The sequence below is a fragment of the Ciconia boyciana genome, chromosome 17 (assembly GCF_034638445.1).
Source record: "Ciconia boyciana chromosome 17, ASM3463844v1, whole genome shotgun sequence".
NCBI classification, from domain to species: domain Eukaryota; kingdom Metazoa; phylum Chordata; class Aves; order Ciconiiformes; family Ciconiidae; genus Ciconia; species Ciconia boyciana.
This window is the reverse complement of record NC_132950.1, coordinates 7,534,134-7,554,017: the sequence shown is the minus strand read 5'-3', so window position 1 is coordinate 7,554,017 and position 19,884 is coordinate 7,534,134. Positions and strand designations below refer to the sequence as shown.

Below are 19,884 nucleotides of genomic sequence, written 5' to 3'. Positions count from 1 at the left end.
TTTTTTTCCCTTCGGCACAATTTATTACAGCCATAAACTATTTTGTTGCCATCTTTTGTTGTTGTTGTTATTTTTTTTACCGGGAGATAGGCATGATTTAGGGCTTGCCGGAGCAGCCGGGATGCAGTGCAGAGCCCCGTGTCCCACGGGCAGTGGTGGATTTTGCAAGCCTGCAAAATTCTGGGGTGTGATTTGGGGTTTGGGGACACTCAGTGACGCAGTGGCAGGGGGGGTAACACGGGTGGGGGCTGCTGGCTTTGCCCGCCACTGCCACCGCCCCGTGCTGCCTGACAGCTAATTAGGGGAATTAATTCACTCTGGCTTTCTTGGTGTAAAAGGCATTATTTACTGGTTAATTGTCGTTATTACAAAATGTTAAATATCATTATTTATTTTGCCACTCGCCTCCAGTGATGGATGAAGCATCGAGGAGCGTGGGAGGCCCACACCAGGCCCGGGGGGGGGGGATTTCCAGCCCCCCCCAACCGCAGTGCCCAGCCTGGTCACGGGGACACCCCCGCATGGGGCAAAGGCAGAACCGGCAGCTAACAGCAACGGGGAGGTGAGAGGAGGCAGATGGGGGGGGCAGGCAAAGGCCGGGCTCCCCCCCGGGCCCCTCATCCACGTTGCTGCCCAGGACCACTAATGCAATGAGTGCGTGCCGGTCTCAGCACCACTGCCATGCCCAGGGCTCTGCATCGTGCGGTGCCCCATTAAATCAGTACATCCTCCCTCGCCTTTGATGTTACAAATAATCAGCAATTTCCCTGCGTTTCAGCTTGCTTTTTTTGCTTTGAACAGCCCCTCTACCTGCTCTTCCTTTTTTGCTGGGAAGATGAAGAATAATTAATTATCCATGAAACGCTAAATGGCAAAAATGAACTCCTCTCCCGCTAACGGCGTGTTAATAGATCAGGCTGGAAAAGCCTCGCTCGTGACGCTATGAAGCCAGGGAGGCCATCGGTGCGGTGCGGGGACGGTCGCCGGCACTGGAGGGGACGGCCATGCCCTCCAGCACCAGCGACCGTCCCCAGGGCTCTGCAGGACCCCTCAGGCCATCGCTTCCATTGCATGGATGACCCCAACCAGAGCTGGTCCCAGACACCGGGGAGGTCTGCCTCCCCAGACCCCAAAAAGCAGCTGCGTGGGCTCATCTTGCCTTGGGGTGAGTTTTTGGGGTTGCCGTCCCAGCCCTGTGCCCAGTCTCCAGCATCCCTGCCGTCATCCTCTTGACCTGGGTTTAAATTAACTGGAGGCAATGCTCGTGGCAGGAAGAAATCCATTTCCTAAAGTAGCCGGCGTGGGTCAGGAGAACTGCGCCGAGAGCACAGTAAAAATGAAATATTCCCTGTGCAGGCTGGGTGAATGGATGGGGAAGCTCGGGGCTGGCACCGGCACGGGGCAGGTGCGGTGAGGGTTTGGGGAAGAGCCCGGTGCAGGCTGCAACAGCTGCCCCAGCTCAGACCCATGTGGGGCTGGAGAAATTGGGAATGAGGAGCTTTGGCCAAGGCCAGGCAGGGCTCGGCAGCGGCTTGCTGCCTGCTGAGCTCTGCACCCTCTGCACCCATTGTACTCGCTGCACCTGCTGCACCCACTGCATCCATTGCGCCCACTGCATCCATTGCACCCGCTGCACCCACTGCATCCATTGCGCCCACTGCATCCATTGCACCTGCTGCACCCACTGCATCCATTGCGCCCAGTGCATCCATTGCACCCGCTGCACCCACTGCATCCATTGCGCCCAGTGCATCCATTGCACCCGCTGCACCCACTGCATCCATTGCGCCCAGTGCATCCATTGCACCCGCTGCACCCACTGCATCCATTGCGCCCACTGCATCCATTGCACCCGCTGCACCCACTGCATCCATTGCGCCCACTGCATCCATTGCACCCGCTGCACCCACTGCATCCATTGCGCCCAGTGCATCCATTGCACCCACTGCACCCACTGCATCCATTGCGCCCACTGCATCCATTGCACCCGCTGCACCCACTGCATCCATTGCGCCCACTGCATCCATTGCACCCGCTGCACCCACTGCATCCATTGCGCCCAGTGCATCCATTGCACCCGCTGCACCCACTGCATCCATTGCGCCCAGTGCATCCATTGCACCCACTGCACCCACTGCATCCATTGCGCCCACTGCATCCATTGCACCCGCTGCACCCACTGCATCCATTGCGCCCACTGCATCCATTGCACCCGCTGCACCCACTGCATCCATTGCACCCGCTGCACACTGGGATGGCAGCTGAAGTTCCCCGAAAGCCCATCATCATCCACGCCAGTGCTGCCAGTTGGGCTATGCCAGCCTCATCCTCCAGCAAGTGCCAAGCCAGCACTTAAAAAAGAATTAGGGAGCAAGGTTGCTCCCCGGGGAAGCCAAGGCCGCGTGGCTGTGGGGAGCGCAGCGTCCCCCCGGCCCGGCCGCGGCACTCCGGCTCCAGCTGTGCTCGTCCCCGTTTACCTCCCCGGCCCTCGCCATCCCCGACGCTTTGAAGGCATCTGCAAAGGGCTTGTTTGCTTTGTGTCAAAACCAACAGCCGCTGAAGGCAGCCCCTCATTAGCAGTCCAGGTACGTGCCTGGGGAAGCGTCGGGCAGATTAAAATTATTTGAATATCATAATGTTAGATACTCCAATTTGGCCTCAAAATGCTCATCTTCCAAGCCCTACCAGGGCTTTGGTGCATTAAACATTGATGGAGCTACCGGCGGATCAAAGTTTCGGGTTTAACGCTGAAAGTGCTTTGCGGGAGCGCCGGCTGCCCCCCGCCTGCTCCGCAGCCCCCCCCGGGACGGGAAGGACCACGGCGTCGCTGCCTGCCCCGCTCCCATTGCAGCCGTGGGGCTGGTGGTGCACAGCCCGTGCCGTGGGGCTGGCCGCAGCTCTTTCCTCCCCGTGCCGAGCCATGCAGCGCGTGGTTTGCCATTCTCCGTGGAAGAAGCGGCGCGTGTCAGCAAAGCAGGGCCTGGGATTAAAAATAAAAACCCACCCGGTGATGGTTGCGTGGGCCGTGTTTGCAGCCAGGGCTGGCTGGGCTGCGGGGGATCCGTGCCGCGCACGGCGTCAGCGTGGAGAGGCGAAGCCATCTGGGCTTTCGTGGAGACGGGGAGGGGGTTATTAAACAAAGAGCTGGGTTTTTTTTTTTATTTTTAACACACGCAAGAGCCGTTCAGCAACCAGCGCAGAGCTGCTCGGTGCTGGTGCCAACGCCATCTGCCTGCTGCAGGGCTGGCTGCCCCCCGCCGCCCGGCCCTCTGGGGGGAGCGGGACCCCGAGCCAGGGGGCTCGGAGCGGGTGTGGGCCCCTCGCCATAAGGAATAAGGGCCCCCCACTCTGTGCTGTGCCCAGGGCTGCCTTGGGCTCAGCTTTCCCTGCTTGGGGGTTGATGAGCCCAGCCCCAGTTGGGGCTATTTAGGGATGGGGAAGGGCAGCTGGGGGAGTCCCCTGGGGCTGCGGGCTGTGTGTGGCTGGGGTGAGTGTCCTGGAGGGTGCAGCATGGGGGGGGAGGCAGGATATGATGGGGTGGGCACCGAGGACCTTTCCCGCCGCCCCCGCTGGCTCCCCAGCCCGAGGGGTCGCCGGTATTCGGAGGAATAGGAGATCCCCCTCCCCCAGCCTTCATCTCCCAGCGTTTTGAGGCGCTGCACTCGGAGAGTTACGGCGCGCGGAGCGGGGAGGGGGTGGCAGGGAGGAGCCCCCCTTCCCAGCCTGCAGGATTGTCGGGCGCCGCACTCGGAGCGTTACGGCGGGGGAGGGGGAGGCGGGGACACCCCCCCCCACCCCCCCCAACCCCGGCCCCGGGATTGGCGGGCGCCGCACTCGGAGCGTTACGGCGGCGGTGGCGGGGACGGGGGCGGGGGGGAAGAGGCCCCCGGGCCCGGGATTGGCGGGCGCCACACTCGGAGCGTTACGGCGCGGCCGTGCCCGCAGCGCGGAGCTGTCCGCGGTGCTGACCGCCGCCGGCCATGGGCTCGCCGCCGCCCGCCCTGCTCCTGCCGCTCCTCGCCGCGCTGCTCCGCGCACCGGCCCACGGTAAGAGCCGGCCCCGCGCCGACCGCCCCCCCCACCCCGGTCACCACCCTCCTCGTACACCTCGGTACCGGGGGCCGCTCCGTCGTCGCCAAACTTTGCCAACTTGCGCTCGTCCCCGGTGCGGCGGGGACGCTCCCCCCCCGCCTCGGTGAAGCGAGAATCCCCCGCCGTTATCCGCCCACCCCCACCCCGGTGGCGCGGGGAACGGGAGCCGCCGGGGGCGCGCAGAGCGGTTTGCAGCCGGGCTAGTGCAACGCCGCCCCCGGCGGGCTCCGGCGACAGCCCCTCTGCCGGTATTACCGGGAGGGGGGCACCGCTGCACCGGGGGCTGGGCAGGCACGGCACCGCCCGGCGGGACCCGCTCCCCCGGCTGCCGAGCCCTTCGAGCCACCCCCCGGCTGGCTATGCCCGGCGGCGGGCTGCGAGCCGGTCTCTCCGTGCCGTCCCCACCATGGGGCTCGGGGAGCTTTGGGGTCCGGGGGTCTCCCCCGCATGCCCCGGTTGGGGTGACCCCTCCGGCTCCGGGGAGGGCGTCGGGGAGACGCAGGGTCGGGGGGGTGTTGGTCCTTCCCAAGGAGAGCAGCCAACACCTATCTTGGCTCGTTGGCTCTGCCACCCATGGGGCACAGGCTGCCTCGATGCCTTGCGGCTCCGCCGCCCCGAAAAACAGAATCGGGGGCCTGCCTGGGCTTGGGGTGCCCCGGTCCACCATGGCCATGCCAATGGTGGGCAGCGTGCACGGGGCAAGGAGCGGGCGGGGGTCCGGCCCTGCTGGCCCCGGTGGGATGCAGGCAGCGGGATGCAGGCTGCCCGCACGGCTCGGCCGAGCTGCAGGCAGCAGCCGTGCAGGGAGTTACATAAACTCCCCATCTGGCAGCCGAGCCCAGCCGGGGAAGAGCGCTGTGGCCCTGTGCCCGCTGCTATTCCCGTCTTGCTCTGCCGCCCGGGGCTGCTGCCACAGCCCTCTTGCTTGGGGGGGTGTATGGGGGACCCTCCGCAGGGCAGCAAGTGGGGTAAGGCCACGGCACCCCCATCTCTTGCCCTGCTGGGGCGCAGTGAGACTGGAGGGGGGGGGTCCGTGTCCTTGGCTCTGTCCTGGGAGCAAGGGCCCTGGGCAGGGCAGGCTTCCCCCAAGGGAGGCTGGTGCTTACCGTGTCAGTTTAATGATTTCTAATGAGCAATTACCTCTAGTCAGTCCCCTAATTTCTGAATATCAATAAAGTTAATTAAACTCTGCATGTGCATTTCCCAGAGTGTTAGAGGTAGGGATGCCCTGGGAGGTGCCGAGCTCTTTCCAGGGCTGGGAGTCGTTGGGTCCCGTCCACCCTGTGCCCCCCCGTGTGCTGGGAGCTGCCCATGGGGCTCACCCACCCTCCCTGTGCCCCATCAGACAGCGCTCCCAGCCCAGCACCCTGATTTCCATGCAGCACCACCACGCTCGGTGTCAGCATGGCCTTGGCTTGGGCTGGTGCATGGCAGGGATGTGCTATGGGTCTGGGGGACATGGGCACGGGGGTCTTGGACCCCTTACCCAGGCTGGGGGGATCGGCGATGCCCCCTGGGTGGTGGCAATGCAGGGCTTGGTCCTGTCTCTCTCTGTCACCCTGTGCAGTGACCTCCAGGCCTGTCCCAGCCGTGGGGCAGCTCCATCCCCAGTGCCCACAGGGGTTTGCCCCAGCAGAAAGCAGGGTCTGGGCCCCACGGCGTTGGTGCAGCCGGGGGGTACGGTGCTGGGCACGGCTCCATCCACCCTGCCCCACTGTGCCTGCTCTATCCAGCTCTCCAAAGCCATGTCAGGCTTGGCTTTTTTTGGAGGTCATCATCGCCATGGTGAAGGGAGCTCCTTGTAATTTGGGGTCCTGGCAGCCTGGGGTAACGGGAAGCAGCGGGGGTCATGGTGGGGGGCACAGGGCCTGGCTGCATGCACCGTGCCCACGGGGATGATGGGGGACACGACATCCCTGGGGATGTGGGTGCTGGTTGGAGGTCTTGGTGTGAGGAGGGGTCCAAGGAAGGAAGCAGGTGTCTGCTACAGTAATTAACAGCGTGTGTGCTTGTCCCTTGCATGCCTCAGAGGAGTTCATCGCAGCCACGCTGCCGTGCCCCCAGGCCAGGATTATCTGGATAATGCTCTTAAGCCGGAGGGCGGGAGGGCAGGGCTGCCCCGTGGGGACACAGGGCATGGGCTGGGCCAGCCGCCTCCACCGTCCCCGGGAGCCTGGTCACCGCAGGACCGGCTGCGGGTTAGCGCCGGCGGTGTTGGATTTGGCACGCGGTGCTGTGCCAGCCAGGGCTACCGGCCCCGGGCTTTGTGCAGCTGCCGGGCAAAGCCAGAGCAGCAGGATCGTGCGGGGAAAATGGGGTGCAAAGGATCCTGGGCAAGGGCACGGCAAGGGCAGCCCCGGGCCCAGTGTGGAGCAGTGGGGGGACCCCCCTGTGCCACCGGTGGGACCCCCAGACCGGCACGGGCCTCGCCAGGGCTGTGTCTCCCAGCGTGCAGCCCCATGCCGGGGTGGGGGCCGGGGCTGACCCCGGGCTGCCAGGCCCCCCGTGAGCGCAGGCATGCCTCGGGGGAGGCGGATGAAGTTGTGTCTCCGGCAGCTCCGGTGGGAGAGGATAATTTCGCCTCCAATCAATTCTTTAAATGCGCACAATTGAAAGATTGCCTCTGAAAGCTGCCTATAACCAGGGAGGTAATGGATTCCCTCCAGTCGCAGGCAGCGTCCCTTCCTCCTGCAGCATCCCTTCCTCCAGCTGCTGGGGAGATGGGGCCAGCCAGGGGACCGGCACCTCTCCCACCACGGGCATCCTTGGGTGGGCAAAGAGGCTGCCTGGACCCATCGGAGGCAGCCGGGGATGGCTCCATCTGCCTGGCTACTCGCCAGCCTGCCCCACGCTGAGACCCAATGCTGCTCGTTGCCTCTTCTGAGGTGTGGGAGGGTCCCGTCGGCCGGGGCTGGGGATGTGCTCGATCCCCTGCCTGCAGGAGAGGCGGCAGGGGCCGGCCCGCACGCTCGCCATGCCAGAGGTGGTTATTACATATATAATTTAAATGCAGCAACGAGCTGTGCTGAAGGGATCAAATATTAATCAGCTGCAAGAGCGCTGCTGTGACCCCGTGAAAATGGAGAGAGGTTCTTGAAATGCCAGATCAGCCAGTGCTGGGCGATGTGCGGGGGCAACGCCCAGGCTCCGGTGGTCCCCAGCTGCCCTGGGGTTGGCAGCAGAGAGGGGGGGATGTGGCTGGAGCATCAGCCCTTGGTGGCTTCCAGAACTGGGTAGTTCATCCTACACGAAGAGCGGTGACCGGGCAGGGTGCAGCGTTTGCTGGCAAGGGGATGCTCGTGTTGAATTCCCAGGGGGGTGAAGGCAGGCGCTGGGGGCAGCCGGGATGCCGGGGCAGCGGGGAGCAGGCAGCGATGCCCCGTGCTTCCTGCCTGCTGGGAGGGAACGGTGTCTGTGGGGAAGATGACATGGCTGAGCAGCCCAACACGGAGCCCGACAACCAGCTCTCGCTCGCCTCCCGCAACCGGATTTCAATTACTGTGGTGGGCAGGGGAGGGAGGGGGAGCTGGGAGGGCAGCGCGGCTCCGCTCTCCCTGCCTGCCTCCTGCCCTGTGCCGGGCACGCACCCCCAGCACCCAGGGGTGCCCTGCGGGCTGGGTGCCCCCTCTGCTACCCTGGGTGCCCCAGGGTGGTGAACAATATTGGGTCCCAGGGGAGCCCGGAGCTGGCACGGAGCCCCGTGAGGGGGCTGGCACCCCGGGGTGGCACAGGGTGGGTGCTGCCTGGCAGTGAGGGCTCCGTTTCAGGGCTGGGGGGGACTGATTCGGGCGCTGCCGGCGTGGGGAGGGGGGACATGGCACCGTGCGGCTCCAGCGCTCGGGTCCGAAATAGCAGCAGACATGCAATTTATCACCGCCACCGCTCAGGGAAATTGCTGTACAAACGCATTAACTCCGCAGGGAGAGCGGGGGAAGCAGGATTACATGGGCTGTGGGCGACGAGGAGGGGACGGGGGCACCGCCAGCACCCCACGGCACCCACCGGGGGGGGGGGGGGGGGGAGGAAAGCCCCAGGCATGGGCACCCCGGTGCCTGCCGGGCTCTGCCGTTGCACCCACCCGGTGTTGGTGATGCTCGGCGTTTGGTATGTCAGCCGGAGCTCGGCCGCTGCAGCCACGATGCTCCAGGGAACTGATTGCGGCGACATGTGACATGTGTCAGCGGGTAAATGACTGTTCAATTCAAGGAGAATTGCAAAACATACAAGGTCAAACGCTTCCCCGCCAGCGCCGCCATGAATATTAAAGCTGGGCTCCTCCGGCAGCTGCCCGGGCTAGTGGCCATGCTCACCAGTGTTGTCCCCAGGCATCGGGGCAGCCCCTCTGGTTCCACCCCACCTCGGCTGCTCTGGCAGCCCCGGCTTGGCTGCGGGCATCTGGCTCGCTGGCAGTGCCGGGGTGCAGGAGGCCACGGGGCGGCAGGACATGGGTGCCAGCGTAGGTGCCAATGGGGTGCCCAGCTTGCCGTGCCGGTGGGTTGGCTGCATGGTGGTAGCGTTAACCGGGTGTCACAGGGAGCAGAGCCTGGCTGCACAGCCCTGCCTGCGCCTGCCTGCACCCTTACGCTGTCTGTGTGCACCTGCCTGCGCTCACCCACCCATTCCTGCTTGCACCTATCTGCCCACCCGCTGCCTGCGCCCACCCGTCCCTGCCTGCGCTCTTACACCACCCACCCGCGCCTGCCTGCATCCTGTGCTCTCACGCTGCCTACATCTGCCCACCCACCACCTGCCCGCACCCTCATTCCCTGCCTGCGCCTGCCCACGGGGCCTTCCCACCCGCAGGCAGGCAGGAGGGTGCCCACCTCCCTGACGGGGGTCCCCGTCCCCAGGACCACCGGGGCAGGGGACAGAGATGGGGATCTGGCATCAATCCGGCACGTCCCCCCCCTCCTGTGCCTGCCGGGGGGGTGGTTGGGGACACTGGGGGCCGCGGGGGCCGTGGGTGGGGGAGCGTGGCACCGGCTGCCTGACAGCTCATTCATCATGGCTGCCAGCCCCGGCCGCGGGGGCAAAGCCAGATTGGATTTTAAATTGGAAAATAAACCTGGACTCCTGCAAGCCCCAACCCCTGCCCTCCCCCTGCGCCAGGGACCCGGCTGCCTGCACCTCCTGCCCGCCCAGGCTGCCAGCCCCCTCCTACAGATGGGGAAACTGAGGCACGGATCATCACTGTGCCACGGGGCCGTGATGCTCCTGGGGCAGACGAGGGCCCTGCCCTGTCCCCTCTGCTGAGCCAGGCATTGCGTTATTGCTTTCTTGGCGGGTGGCATCGATTGCCGCTCCCCGGGCGGCTGCGTGCCGCCTTATTTATTTATTTGTGACAGCAGGCGGCATTGATTCCCGCCGGGGGGGCGGCCGCCTGCTGCAGCCGGATTAGTCTCCGGCGTCTCCCTGGCTCCCGGCCGCCGTTAATAGACTCCCGCCCGGCAAAGCCGATGTGAGGGATTAGGACCCCAGGCTGGCTGCGGCCGCAGGCACGTGCCACGCATGCCGAGGGGCCCCGGTGGGCACCCGGCTGGTAGGGACTTGACAGCCCCTTTGGAAAGGTCTGTGCCCACCCTGAGCCCTGGAGGGTCCCTGCTGGGTGCCAGGGCCCGGAGGGGTGGGTGCTGGGTAACAGGGGTCCCTGTCACCAGCCCCTGGTCACCTTGGGGACACAGGAGGGACGCAGCTGTGGCACGGTCACTGGAGATAAGCTGCTCAGAGACATCTGTGGAGGTGGAGGCTCTAATCTTGCGGTGCTCGAGGAGCATGGGTGGCAACATCTGGCCACAAGTGGCAACATCTGGGCACCTGCTGCCTTCCCACGGTGCCCCGAGCATCCTGCATCCCAAGGGCCAGTCCCGAGCATCCCTCCGTGCCGGGAGCGTCCCGTGGTACCCAGCACACCGGGCAGAGCCCAGGACAGCACCTGGTGCCCAGGCACTGCCCAGCCCAGGGTGCCACAGCACCCGGATGGGACCTGCTGGAGGATGGGACCTTGCCATGGGGTCCGGCCTCACCCAGCAGCCCTGATGGGGACCACCGTGCTCCCCAGCACCCCGGGCAGCTGAGACCGCGGGCAGGGGGGTGCAGGGGGCCGGGATGAGCGTCTCTGCCCCAGCCTTTGCTGCGCGGGACGGCCGTGGTGGCTTGCGAGCAGCGCAGGGCCCGGCCCCAAGCGCTAATCTGCTATTAAAGCCTAAAAGAGATTTTTGGCGCCCTTCAGTATAAACTCATTAACTTTTATGTTCCAATAAATGGATCCTATTAAAAAATAATTCTGGCCTTGCTGGGGGGCAAGTGAACCTTTCGGAGCTGGTGCAGTCAGGTGCTCGCCTCCCCGCCGTGCTGCCGTGCCCAGGGCATCGTCACCATCCCGGGGCGGTGGGGACACAGGGTGGGTGGCAGGGCGGTGGGGATGCCCGGCAGCACCCGGCAGCTCCCCCTACGCCACTCGCCCAACCTAATGTCTCTTAATAGTCCCTTAAAAGTGGCAGTCACAGAGTAATTAATCTTCGTGGGGCCCTGCCCTGCTACGGGTCGGTATAATTACCCGGTAATTGGCAGTATCGTGTCATCAGCGCCTGTGCACGGCGGCGAGACGTGCCCATGCGCTATCACTGCCTCGTGCCCTGCACTGGGCCACGGAGGGATGCTGGGTGCTGCTGTGGCATCCCTGCCGCCATGGCATCCCCCCTGCCATGGCACGGTGGGGCTGGGGAGCTGAGCCCCCCGGGAGAGGGGACCGTGTGGTGCTGGATCCGGCAGGGAGAGGTGCTGGGTGGATCATCAGGGCTGATTAAATTTTTTTTTTTTTTTTTTGGTCTAAAGGCTGTAAACGGCTGAGCTGGGCATGCTGGGGATGTGCTTGGGAGCTAATGCACCGGAGGGCTGGGGGGCCGTGGGGGGGGGTTCCCCGTGGCTGCGGGTGAGAGGTGGGGAGTGTCAGAGGGGAGGGGGTCCCCGGCAAATTGACATTGCCCGGGGACAGCCTGGCCGGTGAGTTGATGGAGGGAAGCTGAGCTCTCACGGACTCGTTGCACTGGTGGCCTGGAGCTTGGTCTCAGCATTCAGGCTCTGGTGGCACCCTCGGTGCGGCCGGTCACGGCAGCCATGGCAATCACCTGCAAGTCTGCACCGCGGGGATGTGGGATCCCGAGGGAACCTTGGCACGGGGTGGCCACCTCCATGGAGAGGGACGAGCTGTGACCAGGGACACCCAACCCCAGGGCTGTCCCCACCAGGGCTGGGTCACGGGAGGGGTGGGCACCCTTAAGATGGTACAGGCTGCAGCTGTGTGTTAATTAGCACTTAATTGCCTGGGCTACCCTAGTGAAGGGCATGCCAGGGCGAGGCGTGGCAGGGCCCCACTGCATGTGGTTGATGCGCTTGTTTGCCATCACGGCTGCGGTGCAGCATCGGTCTGCAGGGAAGCGTTAGTCCTTGGAGCAGCACTGGCCCGTGGTGAAGCGTTGGTCCACGATGAAGTGTCGGTCCGCAGTGCAGCATCAGTCCCCGGTGCAGGATCAGTCCCCGGCGCAGCGCAGGTCTGTGGCACTGCACCAGCATCGCTCCCCAGTGCAGCATCAGTCCCCGGCGCTGCATCCATTCCTGGCGCGGCATCAGTCCATGTCCAAGGGCTGGTCCCTGGTGCCACATCGGTCCCTGGTGCAGCACCGGTCCACAATGAAGCGTTGGTCCCTGGTGCAGCACCGGTCCCCGACGCCACATCAGTCCCCAGTGCCACATCAGTCCATGATGCAGCATCGGTCCATGGTGCATCACTGGTCCAGAATGCAGCATCGGTCCACGGGTCCCCAGCACCCCACGCTCTCTCCTCTCCCCAGGCTTCAACGGGCTGGTGAGGAAGGCTGGGGAGAGTGCTGAGGCCGAGGGGGAGCCGACAGCGCTGCCCACTCCAGCGGAGCGGGAGGCAGAGGCTCGCTTCGTCAGCACAGCACCCACACTGAAGCTCCTCAACCACCACCCGCTGCTGGAGGACCTGCTGCACGAAGCCTTCCTGAAGAAGGACTACCTGGGCCAGGCGCCGTTCCTGCCTGCTGGCCCCGGCCCCCTCCTGCCCGCCAGTGCCCTCCAGCCGGCCCCCGGCCCCCCGGCCCCCGAGCTCCCAGCACGCACCCCCGCCCTGCCCAGGGCCGCCTTTCCCACCGACCCACTGACCACGCCGGCAGGACGCCCAGGGCCGTGGGGGGAGGCGTGGGGGGCCGTGCCGGGTGCCGACCCCTCGTGGTCCTCCAGTGGGGTGCCGGAGTCGGGCCCCACATCCCCCAGCCAGGCACCCGCCACCCCCGGCACATCCCTGCGACCCCACACCGGGGCCACCGTGGTCCCCGGGGATGAGGAGGGGACCACCACCACCTCCACCATCACCACCACCACTGTCACCACGCTGCAGGGGCCAGGTGAGTGCTGGGGAGGGAGCTGGGGGGAGCTGGGGCGAAGCAGGGCTGAGCCGGGGTCTCCTCTGTCACCAGCCCCCTGCAACCGGACACTGGCGGGCCCCGAGGGCTGGCTGGTGTCCCCGGAGCCGGCCGCTGTCCCCTATGATGGCAGCCTGGACTGCACCTACACCATCTCCGTCTACCCTGGCTACGGCGTGGAGCTCAAGGTGAGTTGGGGGCTGCGGGTGGGATGGGGTGCCAAGTGCCCGCAGGCAAGCGTGGCCCGTCCCCTGCTCCGTGCCGCAGCTGCGTGGCCACGCACAGTGCGGCAAACAGGCGGTCCTGTCCCTGTCCTCGTCCCCGTGTCCCCGAGCCAGGAAAGCCGGCTCAGGGCATTGCCCACACTCGGGACCCCAGGCAGGGATGCAGGTGGGGGCCCCGTGCCCACTGGCTGCCGCAGCTGACACCCATCACGGAAGAAGCGATGCGGGATTTAATTAACAAAGCACTGATGGAGAAGGTGTAATCAACGCTGGCGGTGCGACGCCGTGGTGCAGAGCCAGGAAAACCTGGCGCCCATCTGCCAGGAGCAGAGGCTGGCGGCAGCTCCCGCGGTGCCGAGGCCACGTGCTGCTCCCGACAGCGGCACGCGGCCGTGCATCCCCACCTCTGCCCGGCCCACCGCCTGAGCCATCGCGGGGCAGCACCGTGGTGTGCCGAAAGCCGGCGGCGAGCAGGAGGCAGCAGCTCTGCCGTCAGCCCCCGCTCCTCCTCCTCGCGCAGCAGCACTCGCCAGTGCTGCCGCTCGTCACCACGCAGCACCACTTAATTAACTTCATTAATAGCAAATTGCTCCGGAGCGCTGGAGCACGCACCTGGCTGTCGACGGGGCTGTCGGTGCGGGCCCGGCTGTGCCGTGGTGCTCGGCGGAGCCACCGGCTGGGCCCTGCTGCTCTTTGCGAGGCGGGATGATTTATGGAGCTGCTAACCGTGTTTGAAAGGCGCTGCCCCACGCAGACAAGCTCCAGCGCGCTATCGACCATGGGCGAGCCGCCCGAGGACCGGCTCCGAGCCGGGTGCCGGGGCGATGCCGGGGCGGTGATGCCTGGCCGTCCCCCGTAGGTACAGAACATCAGCCTGGCGGATGGGGAGACGCTGACAGTGGAGAGCACGGGGGGCCTGGAGCCCACCCTCCTGGCCAACGAGTCCTTCCTGCTGCGGGGCCAGGTCATCCGCAGCCCTGCCAACCTCCTCACCCTCCGCTTCCAGAGTCCCCGGCCCCCCAGCCCCGGCTCCTACCGCTTCCGCTACCAAGGTACGGGGCAGCGCCCGCTGCCAGCACGGACCCCCGGTACCGCCCTGGGGGCTGCTCCGCCGGCACGGTGCTAATTCGGAGAGTGGCGATGCGTGGCGGAGTTAATCTGTGCCACTGGCGGGTTAAGCGGGCACCGACCGGGCGAAGAGCGTTAATGGAGAGCTAATTGGCGTGAGCAATTACGGGCTCATTTAGCATCATTACTGGCAGCGATAGGCACCGTGACACCCAGCCCTGCAGCACCCAGATGCTCCCAGGGGGCTGGGGAGGCGGGTGCTGGGCACAGGGCGGGCTGGGGTCCCGGGGGGTCCGTGTCCCCCCCCAGTAACGCCGCCACCTGCCCCCAGCCTACCTGCTGAGCTGCCCCTTCCCGACGCGGCCGGCTTTTGGGGAGGTCTCGGTCAGCAGCCTGCACCCCGGCGGGGACGCCCGCTTCCGCTGCGCCGCTGGCTATCAGCTGCAGGGTGCCCGCCGGCTGGCCTGCCGCAATGCCACTCGCCCCTTCTGGAGCGCCCGCGAGCCCCTCTGCCTCGGTAAGCACCGGCACCGGCGGGACGCGGCACAGTTGGCGCAGCACAGCCGACCGCTGATGGTCCCTCTCTTGCAGCGGCGTGCGGTGGGGTGGTCCGGAACGCCACGGTGGGACGCATCGTCTCGCCCGGCTTCCCCGGGAACTACAGCAACAACCTGACGTGCCACTGGCTGCTGGAGGCGCCCGCTGGCCACCGCCTGCATCTCCACTTCGAGAAGGTCTCGCTGGCAGAGGATGATGACAGGTTTGGCCCCGGGGCAGCGGGGGATTGGGGAGGTGGGGGCACCCTGGGGCAGTCCCGCACCGGGCACAGGGCCGTGTTCAAGGATGGGTGCTGTTGGCCATATCCAAGGATGGGGGCCATTGGCCATATCCAAAGATGGGTGCTGTTGGCCATGTTCAAGGGTGGTTGCCATTGGCCGTGCCCATGGATGGGTGCCATTGGCCATGTTCGAGGATGGGTGTTGTTGGCCGTATCCAAGTATAGGTGCCCAAGTATGGGCACTGTTGGCCACTGGCCACGGTCAAGGATGGGTGCTGTTGGCCATGATCAAGGAAGATACCATTGGCCATGCCCAAGGGTGGGTGCCATTCATCATGTTCAAGGATGGGTGCTGTTGGCCATGGCTGGTGCAGCACCTTGCCCCTGCCATGCCTCGGCAGGCTCATCATCCGCAACGGCAACAACGTGGAGGCACCACCAGTGTACGACTCCTACGAGGTGGAGTACCTGCCCATCGAGGGGCTGCTCAGCACCGGGCGCCACTTCTTTGTAGAGCTCACCACCGACAGCAGCGGGGCTGCCGCGGGCATGGCGCTGCGCTACGAGGGTACGGGGCCGGGGCGTAGGGGGGCACCCGGGCATCCCCGTGTCTGCCTGGCCCCCGCAGACCTTCGCCCCTGTGCCCGCAGCCTTCGAGCAGGGGCATTGCTACGAGCCCTTCGTCAAGTATGGGAACTTCACGGCCAGCGACCCCCGGTACCCTGTGGGCACCACGGTGGAGTTCAGCTGTGACCCCGGCTACACGCTGGAGCAGGGCTCCACCATCATCGAGTGCGTTGACCCCAGCAACCCGCAGTGGAATGAGACGGAGCCGGCGTGCCGCGGTGGGCACCGGGGCGGGGGGGTGGGGGGCCTGGAGCTGGGGGTTCAGCGGGTGCCGGAGTTGGGGGGTGCTGTGCGTGCCGGAGATGGGAATGGGCCATGATGGATGCTGGAGCCACTCTGCTGCGGTGCGTGCTGGAGCCGAGGGACATGGTGGGAGCCGGAGGCAACGGGGATGGTGGGTGCTGGAGCTGGAGGTTGCTGTGGGTGCTGGAGTTGGGGATGGGCTACAACGGATGCTGGAGCCACCGTGCCACGGTGGGTGCTGGCGCTGGAGCCAACGGGGATGGCAGGTGCTGGAGCTGGGGTGTTGGAGTGGGTGCTGGAGCCGGGGGGCCGTGGTGGGTGCCGGACACTGGGTGGCGGGTGCCGGTGGGTGCCGTGGCAGTGCCGAGCCTGGCATGCGCCCGCAGCGGTGTGCAGTGGGGAGCTGACGGACGCGGCCGGCGTGGTGCTGTCACCCAACTGGCCGGAGGCGTACGGCAAGGGCCAGGACTGCATCTGGGGGCTGCACGTGGAGGAGGACAAGCGCATCATGCTGGACATCCGCGTGTGAGTGTGGGGGCAACCGGGGACGGGGGGACGGGGGAGTCCGCACACCCCCTGCCCTCACGGCCCCGCCACCCCAGGCTGCGGCTGGGCACGGGGGACGTGCTGACCTTCTATGACGGGGATGACCTGACGGCGCGCATCCTGGGCCAGTACACGGGCACCCGTGGCCGCTTCAAGCTCTACGCCTCCACCGCCGACGTCACCGTTCAGTTCCAGTCCGACCCTGGCGCTGGCGCCTTCGCTTACCGGCAAGGCTTTGTCATCCACTTCTCCGGTAAGCCCCATGGTGGGATGGCATCCCCGGTGTCCCCAGTGTCCCCGCCACCCTGCTCACCCCACCATCCCCGCAGAGGTCCCCCGTAATGACACCTGCCCCGAGCTGCCGGACATCGCCAACGGTTGGAAGACGTCCTCGCAGCCGGAGCTGCTCCATGGCACTGTGGTCACCTACCATTGCTACCCCGGCTTCCAGCTGACCGGCACCGACCTCCTGATGTGCCACTGGGACCTGACGTGGAGCGGTGACCTGCCCTCCTGCGAGCGGGGTGAGTGGCACCCGCCAGCGTCCCCCTGCCCCATGGCATGTCCCCGGCAGTCACCGTTACCACCGGTCCCTCCTGCCCGCAGTGACCTCCTGCCGGGACCCCGGGGATGCTGAGCACAGCCGCAGGGTGGTCTCCAGCCCTAAATTCCCGGTGGGAGCCACTGTGCAGTACGTCTGCGACAAGGGCTACGTCCTGGCGGGTGCCGGGACCCTCACCTGCCACGACCGTGCCGCGGGGGGACCCAAGTGGAGCGACCGTCTCCCTAAGTGCATCCGTGAGTCGGGTACCCTCTCCCCGGGCACGTCCCCCCAAACCGGCGGTGGGCACTGATGCCACCGTGCCCCTGCCCCGCAGCGGAGATGTACGAGCCTTGCCACAACCCCGGTGTGCCGGCGGGTGGGCGGCAGAGCCCCGAGCGGCGGCTGTACCCGGCGGGAGCCACCTTACGCTTCTCCTGTGCCGCCGGCCGGGCGCTGCTGGGCGAGGGCAGCCTGCGCTGCCTGCCCGGGCACCCCTCGCGCTGGAGCGGCTCGCCTCCCATCTGCAAAGCGGGTGAGCGGACCCCCTCCAACCTCAGCACCCCACCAGCACCGCTCGGCACCCCGCTTCTTGCCGCTGATGCCGGCTTCTTTCTTCCCCCTGCTCCAGCCTCCTACGATGAGTTTTACAGCAACCGCAACCTGGATGGTAAGGGCGAGGGTTCGCCGGGGTGTGGATGGGCACCCCGGGGTGCACCCGATGTGGGGTGCCCCCTCGGTGAGCCCTCGCTCTCCCGGGCAGCCGTGGCCAAGGCCGTGCCCTCGGGGACTGCACTGGAGGGCACCAACGTCGCCATCGCCGTCTTCCTGCCCGTGCTGGTGGTGGCCCTGCTCATTGGGGGCATTTATCTCTACTTCTCCAAGTGAGTGGCCAGGTGGTCCCCATTCCCCCGTGGGGTCCCCCCAGCCCCACGGCCGCCCCAGCTGCCCTCTCCCTGCAGGCTCCAGGGGAAGCCAGCCCTGCAGCTGCCTCTCGCCGGCTCCCACCCCTACGACCACATCACCGTGGAGTCAGCTTTTGACAACCCCACCTATGAGACAGGAGTAAGTACTGGCCCCCGCGCCCCCCCCAGCTGGGGCTGGGCCCCCCGGGGACCGAGCGTTGCGTGGACCACGTGTGCCAGGGGCTGTGCGTGGAGTGGGATAGGCGTGGGATGGGGCCATGCGCTCCACGGACCATGCATGGGATGGACATCCATCCAGGGACCGTTCATGGGATGGACATCCATCCAGAGCCCGTGCACGGATGGGACATACATCTAGGCACCACACATCAGCTGGGATGACCATCCAGGGACCCCACATGGGATGGGACATCCATCCAGGGACTCCACATGGGATGGGACATCCATCCAGGGACCACACATGGGATGGGACATCCATCCACGGACTCCACATGGGATGGGACATCCATCCACGGACTCCACATGGGATGGGACATCCATCCAGGGACCACGCATGGGATGGGACATCCATCCAGGGACCACGCATGGGATGGGACATCCATCCACGGACTCCACATGGGATGGGACATCCATCCAGGGACCACACACGGGATAGGACATCCATCCAGGGACCATTCATGGGATAGGACATGCATCCCTGGGGCCATCCACGGGCTGGGATGTGCCCCCAGAGCCCTACAGGGTGGGGGATGCCCCGTCCCTGTCCCGGGCACCCCGTCGCACCGCCGAGTGTCCAACCCCTCGCAGTCTGTTTTCTTTGCAGGAGACGAGGGAATATGAGGTGTCCATCTAGGCACGGGCAGCGTGGAGCTGGGCGCCGCAGCCACCCCTCCCGGGCCCCCCCGTGCCCGCCGGCCCCCAGCATGGGCCGGGCACACCTCTCCCAAGGAGACTCAAGCCGAGCGCTCGATGGGAGCGACCCGGGCGCCGGCCAACCCCCTGCCACCCCCAACCCACCCGGACCCCCGTGGGGTCTGCCCAAACCCTGCTGCCACCCAACCCCCTGCCCCGGGCTCACGGGGTGCTGAGCCAGCGGGGGTCCCCGGGCCCCATCCTGTCCCCCAGCCCCCCCGCCCCCCCCCAAGGGCACAGCAGCCCCTCCGGCCCCCGCGACGGAGGAGGACCCCGGGCAGGGGGAACAGGGCCGTGGGGGTCCCCCCAGGTAAGGACGGGGCTCCCTGGGGCTGCAGTGGGGAGGGGGCAGCGGGACGCCCTGCAAAGCCCCGGGGGGGCGAGGGGCCTGGGGGGCCACGGGGGTGCCCCCACCCCTCGCCCACACCCAGCACAGGGCCTGGCCCCCTGCACCCCCGTGTCTCCCACCACCGCCACGCAGGGACGTGTGTCCCCCCCCCCGTGCCCGAAGCATGCTGCGTCGTGTCCCCCCCGGCCCCCCGCTTGCTTCGCCCTCCCCGGGGCGTCCCCTCTGCCACCGCCGTGTCCCCGTCCGTCCCCCCGCACGTCCCGTCCCCCAGCAGGGCCAGCTCCGGGCCACCAGCCCGGGGTGACGGGGTGGGCAGGGGGCACCAGGCACGGCTGTGCCCCTCGCCACGTCCCGCCCGGGCTGGTGGCCTCGGCCCCGGTCCCGGCCGCCCCCGGTCTGGAGACCCCCCGCCCCCCATCTTTTGGTGGTTTCATTAATAAAAACCGGTGTTTTAGAAGAAGCGGTGGTGTCTTCCTCAGCAGGGCCGGGCAGCCCGGAGTGGGGGTGCAACATCCGCCCCCGGGTGGCCCTTGAGCCCCCCGCATCCCTGCCCCCACCCTGCCCCCGCCCTGCACCCCCATACCGCACCCCGCTGCACCCCGCACCCCCCGCGCATCCCCATGGCATCGCCCCCCCCGCTCACCCCCCCCGCCCCCCACGGTGCCCCTTTAAGGGGCGTGGTCTCCGCTGCAATGACGTCACGCGCAGGCCAGCGCCCCCTCCGCACCGCCGCGCCGCTCGCCGCGCGCCCTGCCGGCGGGCGGGCCCCGCCGCCCCGCCCCGCCCTGCGTCGTGACGTCACCGACGGCCGCGCTCCCCCTCTTCCCCCCCGCCTCGCCCCGGAACGTGACGGCGGCCACGCGCCTGCGCGCCGCCCTCCTTCCCCGCCCCCCCCCGCCTCTCCCGCGCCTGCGCCGCGCCTTGGCGCGCCTGCGCGGGAAGGGGGCGGAGCGCGACGGGGGCGCGGGGGGCGGTGCCGGCGGCGCGCCTGCGCAATGGCGGCGCGTGCGCCCTCCCCCCGCCGCGCCAGGGCCGAGCGCGGGAGGCGGCGGCGGGAGGGGGAGGGGCGGCGGCGCGGGGCCGCGCCTGCGCGCCGGGCGGGGAGGGGGGGGCGGCCGGCGGCGGGGCGCGGTC

The 19,884-nt window shown here is 67.1% G+C and overlaps 1 protein-coding gene across 1 annotated transcript; it reads left to right on the top strand.

Moving 5' to 3' along the window:
* The first annotated feature begins 3,980 nt into the window (after window positions 1–3,980).
* On the top strand, window positions 3,981–18,329 carry SEZ6 (seizure related 6 homolog). The gene is made up of 17 exons (XM_072882617.1): window positions 3,981–4,047; window positions 11,943–12,518; window positions 12,591–12,724; window positions 13,620–13,812; window positions 14,160–14,345; window positions 14,420–14,588; window positions 15,008–15,174; window positions 15,257–15,451; window positions 15,863–16,001; window positions 16,079–16,275; window positions 16,352–16,546; window positions 16,629–16,820; window positions 16,901–17,098; window positions 17,195–17,233; window positions 17,327–17,447; window positions 17,526–17,632; window positions 18,313–18,329. Exons 1-17 carry the CDS (start codon window positions 3,981–3,983, stop codon window positions 18,327–18,329), a joined length of 2,892 nt encoding a protein of 963 aa, XP_072738718.1.
* Window positions 18,330–19,884: the final 1,555 nt, after the last annotated feature.

What these genes read in the sequence shown, in the direction of transcription:
- SEZ6 (XM_072882617.1), top strand. Translation starts at nt 3,981, where the DNA reads ATGGGCTCGCCGCCGCCCGCCCTGCTCCTGCCGCTCCTCGCCGCGCTG. An exon ending in CACCACGCTGCAGGGGCCAG is followed by an intron (nt 12,519 to 12,590) that starts GTGAGTGCTGGG and finishes CTCTGTCACCAG; the next exon opens with CCCCCTGCAACCGGACACTG. An exon ending in GACGGAGCCGGCGTGCCGCG is followed by an intron (nt 15,452 to 15,862) that starts GTGGGCACCGGG and finishes ATGCGCCCGCAG; the next exon opens with CGGTGTGCAGTGGGGAGCTG.